General features: G+C 42.7%; 1 protein-coding gene across 2 annotated transcripts in view; it reads right to left on the minus strand.

Moving 5' to 3' along the window:
- Positions 1 to 6,577, minus strand: part of sbf2 (SET binding factor 2) — a 99,485-nt gene that overhangs the window by 27,623 nt on the left and 65,285 nt on the right. For both annotated transcript variants that reach the window (XM_008288694.1, XM_008288693.1), the window contains exons 18-21: positions 4,657 to 4,827; positions 3,238 to 3,509; positions 1,367 to 1,539; positions 1,064 to 1,137 (exon numbers count right to left, since the gene is read on the minus strand). In XM_008288694.1, the coding sequence (XP_008286916.1) occupies positions 1,064 to 1,137; positions 1,367 to 1,539; positions 3,238 to 3,509; positions 4,657 to 4,827 (690 nt within the window). The remainder of the gene's footprint in view (positions 1 to 1,063; positions 1,138 to 1,366; positions 1,540 to 3,237; positions 3,510 to 4,656; positions 4,828 to 6,577) is intronic.

Genomic DNA, 6,577 nt, shown 5'->3' on the forward strand with positions numbered 1-6,577 from the left:
AGTAGCAACACACCAGACTAAACGGAGCATCTGGTCACAACCAAGGAAAGTAAAAACCTTCACTGAGGCAACAGTGCAGATGCACATAGGGTTTCAAATGAAGATAGATTCATTTATAGGTACTATGATATGGAATTCAGATTTTATTCTTGGGTATCAGTTTGGCCTGACGTCAGGCTCGCCACCGCTGCATTGGCTCGTTAACAGTTTTGTTAAGTTCCAGAGACTTAGTCCATCTTCTACCATAAAACTGCATCTTTTTAATTCAACTCTTGCTATTAGATGTTTAAATTACACCTCCCAAAGCTGTGGTGGAGAGGAGCACTCTGAACAAACTGTTATCTATTCTGGATCAGCCCGACCACCCTCTCTGCCCCCTTCTGGACAGGCAGCAGAGCTCATTCTCAAACAGACTGATTCAGCTCCGCTGTCACAAGCACAGGTAGGAAGTCTGTCCTGCTCAGAGCAACAAGCCGACACAACACCTCGCCTCTGTCTGGTAGAGACTATTCTCAGCTCTCTGCTCCGTAAAATGCTTTGTTTCTGCACTGCTTTTCAATTTACACATTTTGTACAGTTAGTTTATTTATTTTTATCTTTTAATAGTATTTAACTTTAGCCCTTCCTTGTTGTGATTTGGTGTTTTTCTTTTTTGCTGCTTTATCGAAATAATGTCCCAGGTATTTCCAAGTATTTCTATTCTATTCTATTCAGTGACTTTTTAGGTGTAACACATGCAAGTATTTATCTCTTACTCATAACATAAACCAACTCTCTCATCTATCTTTTGGTGTAACGTGGCCCATGTTAATTTGGCCCATGTTAATTTACCCCATGATAATTTGCCCCATGATAATTTGGCCCACGCTTTATGTCTTAAATTAGACAAAGTTTATGCTGTGCAGCTGAATTCTGTGATACTGAAGCTGCTGAACATAACACAGAAATTGCACTTTCACTTTTGCTCTCTAATTAGGCTTCAGTCTTTAAACATTTCTGTTGAGTCTGTTGCTCAGTGTATAAACGGTGTATATACAGCTGCTCCGTGCGGAACGACACTCACCTTCTGAATGGGAGGTAACCTCCTGCTCTCCCTGTGAACTGCCTCCAGAGCCTCCATCTGCATAGCTACGATGCCTGCGGGTCAGAACACGGGGTCAGTTACCATATGTACACGTACTAGTGCACACGTATGTACGCACAGTCTACCCGCAAGTGTATTTACAGATTTTGAGGCCATTTGACAAGTCAGGAGTTAATGAGCTGAGAGGCCTGTGTTGCTGTTGGCCTGAGCTGAGAACACAAACGTCCAACGGCTACTGAGGGAATGGAGGCAGCGACAGAGCGAGCGCTGTGATTGCTGTACCTGGGATCATGCTGTGCAGGCTTTTGATGTGCTCCTGGGTGACTCCACTCTCGGTGCACACCTTGTCGATGAAGCGGGCAACAAACCTGACGACAGAGTTGGCCACGTCGCTGGTCTCCGAGTCCTCAAACCCGCTTTCTGTATCGAAGCTCTCTGCCACGCTGCCAGCAATGCTGTAAACACACATGATGACACAATGAAAACGAGAAAGGTCAACGGCTACGTCCAGGAGGGGATCTAAATAGAGATCTGAGAGGAGTGCGATGACAGAAATGGATTTGAAGATGCACTGTGATAAAGAGCAGCGCAAGTGTGAGTGATTTGCAGCCTGGCATAAGCTACGTGTTGATGCCTGGATCAAATGCTCAGACTCTATTAGCCAAGAGGAATTTTTCACATAAAATAGTGATGCAACCTTCCCTGTGGATGCACAAATACTGAGTGACGAAACCGAAATGTCCTTTGTGCGAAACAAACAAGTCAGGGGTGAAAATGACAGAAACTTTCCATACAAATACGATTTTGGCTGCAACATCTGTGCAATCGCATCTGAAATAGAAGTGAAGCACAATCAAAGAGCAAAAATATGTTCTCGTGGCTCAAAGCACAACGATGAACAAAGTGTTTTGTTCAAATATCGTACATGACAAACGCTGAAAAATTGACATTCTGTTCTTCTGATTATTGGAAACAAGTTTGTAAATTTGGAACAGGACTTATTTTGGCTGAATGCCTTCCAGTTCTTTGAGAAAGACATACATGGGGGATCCTCCCTCGTTTAATTCGCTCCACAGCTACGGCAGAGCGGTCAGGACGGGAAATCACTTCCTCTGTTCTGTTGTTTGGTTTGGGTGAGCACAGTTTAGCACATTAAAGACACCCCGAGGGCTCCAAACGTCCCAGCAGAAGTAAATGAGCCACACTCTGTTTTGTGCAGTAGCGATGTAACCCCACAGGACGGACGTGGGCCGGAAACAGGAGTGGAGCTGTGGTCCATTTGGCTAAACGGGAAGGTATCATGTAGACTGCGAGTTACGCCACATCCACCCACATGCTTATCATCGCCTTATTAAGAGAGGTACACGTACTCCCAAACCGTGAAACCTTACCGTAATATTTCCTCCAGATAAGACTGATCACTCTACCGTACCGATTCTGAACAAGCCAGAAACACAGTCGTCCTCAGATTTATTCATCACCTTCCATTAAAGAAAAGGGGAAACTCACAACAGTCACTCAAATAACTAGAAACAGAAAAAAGTAATAATAAATAAAAATTTGCTAAATTATAATTTAGTGAAATAAGATGTTGCTTTTGAATTGTGGTTGAAAAGAATAATTTAAAAACACAAAAACAAAATTAGAGCACTTTGCTGATGAGCAGTGAAGTCAGAATACCTGTCAACAGGTGCAGAAGTCTGACTGAGAGTTACAGGAAACACCTGATGGCAGTGATTGGCTCAGAGGGTTGTTCAACAAATTATTAGTAATACTTCTGTTGAACCACAATTCGAAAGTAATTCTTCATTCTTCAATGGGAGGGTATGAATAATTAATTATTTTTTGGCTTTATTTGATAGGACATGGAGAGAGACAGGACAGTGGGGGGAGAAGAATGGAGGAAGGACCTGCAGCACAGGGTCATGAGCAGGACTCGAACCCATGACCGCTGCGTCAGGGACTTTAGCTCCTATACGTGGGACGCCAGCTCAACCAGGTGAGCTACAGCGGCGCCCCGGGTATGAATACATTTGAGGACGACGGTACATTCTGGGCTCTTCTGTGTTTTATCGTAGACTAAAGGCATGTAAGTGATGCTGAACAACATCCTTCCTCTGTGCAGACAGTGTTGATACGATCTCCCTCCTGACCTGTTCGTCACAATGCTGTTGCTGCCGCTCTCCCAGTCAGCAGCGGGGGCGTTGCGCAGCAGCTTGATCTTGCTGGTGTCCAAAGGCACCAGCAGGTAGACCATGAGGCTGGCGTAGTGGATGGCCTGGCTGAACACGGTGCTCTCCTCGTTCTTCACCAGCTCCTGCTGCTTCTCTTTGCTCAGGCCGGGCCACGAGCGCAGCTGCTCCGCCGCCAGGTCCATGGCCGTCTGATCCTCGTCTCGGCCGGCTGCAGGCACGGGGACCACGTCCTGGAGGGGTCGGAGCAAACCAACGGATGTGTTACCTTCAGAATGCAGGGATGCTTGTTGTCCTTCAAGCAACAGAGTTTACTCGTTCAACCAGAGAGTGATTCTCTTCTCTAGAGTTTTATTTTGTGTATATGTTGAAAACTATTCTGTGTTTTATTATTAAAGAAACATACCAACACATAAACTGATAAAATATGTACACATTTTATTTTAATTATAATAAAATAGTTCCTGATTCATGTTTATATAAATGTTTAAATATCATCTTTAAATACCAATATATCTGCACCCTCAGTATTCTTGGTTCTTATTTAAATTTAACTTTAATTCTTCACTCCATAATATTTTTTGCTTCTGCTTTGCACTATTACAGTTACTTTTATTTTTAGTTACTTTTATTTATTTTTTTAAACTATTTTTATCCTTTTATCTTGCACCTTACTCTGTTTTTATTGCTGCACCGACCCACCAGAACAAATTCCTCGTATTGTGTAAACTATACCTGGAAATAAATCTGTTTCTGATTCTGATATAGTTTAACCCTCTGAACCTTGGGTGGGTTTAAAAGGCATGCTATATTTAAAAAAATCTCCAAAATGACACCATTTATCAGAGAAAACTTGTCAGATTGTAATCTTTCTGATGATCTTAAATGTGACTTTTAGTTTCATCTGGAAAGTTAAACAAACCTGATTAGAAAATCGTTATATTTAATCTAAATCCCTGAAGTGTCCATGTCTGATTTTTAAAAATTGCACAAACTAAATAGTGTGCACTCACCAGATTTTATAAAAAACAATCAAATGTTCATTCTTCAGTGCACCCACAAAGCTATGAGTCAAACAGCTGCTACCAACAGTCACAGGACAGAAATTCAGGGACTGTGCGACTAAACTGGGCTGAATTGAGGTGAATCAGGCTGAACTGGGCTGCAGTGGGGACTGCCTTTAAATATTTGTAGTATGTGGAGCCGTCACTTCTTTTTTCCAGCAACACCTTTTTAAATTTTTTTTCGTAAATATGGTACCTGTTTCAGACTTGGGCTTCACAGGGTTTCACTGTGACCGTGATGTAGATTAACACAATGAGTAAACATAAACAGACTTTATATGAAGACACAATCTCACACGATATCCACTCGTTTTACCTTTAGCCTGGCTGCCATGCCCCCCTTCTCCTCTGGCATGTTCAGGTAAAGGGCTCGGATCTGGCCCTGGACTTCGCTGTAGAAGGTGGCCTCCCAGAACTGCTGGCTGGTCCAGATGGGATGGTCCTGTATGCAGGTGTAGGCGAACTGGTTCACCCCAGCAGCCAGTTTCTGGAAGACAAAATCATGAAGTCCAGTCAACATACACGCAATGTGAACATCGTGACACATGTAGCCCTCATGAATTTATTAATCCAGAGACGATGATCATCTCCTTTAGGGAATGAAGTAAATTAAAAGAATACCAAACGTAAGGAAATGACAAGATGCAAAAGTGGGGCAAGTTCTTGTGTTTGTCAGCTTCCACAGCAAAAGACACAAAACAGATGTTTGATCGTCAGGCTGAACAACTATCAGGGGCATTGCTATTAGTTCCAGTTCAGATTTAGATTAGGAAGGAGATTTTTTTTCATGCTACAGACAATAAAATGAAATTTATGTATTCACTACATGAGCAGTCTTAATAGACAAACAGACAGAACAAATTAAATCTTTACACGCACAACTTTGTCACCCAGAGTCGGTACAAACACATGCTGCACAGTCCCGTCCCCGTGGACAGAGGTAATGGACGTTTAATTCTTTATTATGCAACCGCTTCCAGGGTATTCACTACGGGTGCCTTAAAAAATGAGTTTGCCAAAAGGCAAGAACAAAAGGACAAGCAAAAAACAACACGAGTCAGCCATGAGGCTTAAAGTGAAATCAATCAACCGCTGTGAGTTTTAAACCAGATAACAAGCCCTATTGGATCAACAGACCACCCCTCTTGTGTCTGAATGCATCTGGAAACGGAGCTGTTGTTTTTCATTAGCGTGGGCCGAGGAGTAAATCACCTGCTGCTCGCAAAAACAGCAACCAAAGCGAACATACAGTCCTCAGCGACGTTGGCCCGCGCCGTGCAGCACATACATTAAACCACACCATCTCCACAGAAGCAAAATGTGCCAGCAAACGAGCGGCCGCAAACCGAAGGCTCCCCGACCGTCCCGTCTCCCTGTGAAGTCTCAGAACCACATAAGGCTCACGTCTATTATTAGATTAGCGTCTGATTTCTCTCCCCCGAGTCTGACACAATACAGTGTTTTCTATTATCACTGCATAGTTTGCCTTTGAAGGATGAGAAGTGGGGTGGAGGTTGCTGTAATTATAACAGACAGAACCAAAACAGCTCTATTCCCAGCGAGATGGGCCACACGCCAACAGACAGGAGGGCTGGGAGCCGGTGCCCGTAAAGCAGCAAACACACTCTGGAGCCTCATTTATGGGTGTCAACATACTGACCGGTCTGTTTTATAATCTAGACCTATTTTGTCTTCCATAATTATTGCACAATTCATTTGTATTCATTAAAATTATTGGTAAAAAATAAAGGCAAATGTCTCGTTATTTAATTAAAATGTGTGTAACGGGAGAAAAATGTGGGAAAAAAACATCTTGAAAAAAAAAATCTTATTACACAACTGAAGCGATGGCCGCACGCTGCTCTTCTCCTAATATTAGATTCCAAAATGAAACCGCTTTTTCGGGACACATGACACTGCTGGGTTTAGCAGATTTTCATGAGTTTTCAAGATGTTTAAGGAGCCAAGGATATCCTGCTGGCTAATGATAGAGTCCAACCAGAAACAGATTCAAATCGTCCCAATTAAGCGAAAGAATGTGAAACAGTAGTCTCAGTTATTTTAAAGGTATGAAAACAGAGAGCGGTCACGTTTTTAAAACGCATCGCTCAACAACTATATGAATATGAACTTAAGGGGGAAGAAAAACCTGGAATCTTATCGAACATTTTTCCAAGTGGCCACAGGTGTTACGGAAAAATAACAGTGACTCGACACACTACAGATCTTTTGCTGCT

Source organism: Stegastes partitus, unplaced genomic scaffold, assembly GCF_000690725.1.
Source record: "Stegastes partitus isolate 25-593 unplaced genomic scaffold, Stegastes_partitus-1.0.2 Scaffold571, whole genome shotgun sequence".
NCBI lineage: Eukaryota > Metazoa > Chordata > Actinopteri > Pomacentridae > Stegastes > Stegastes partitus.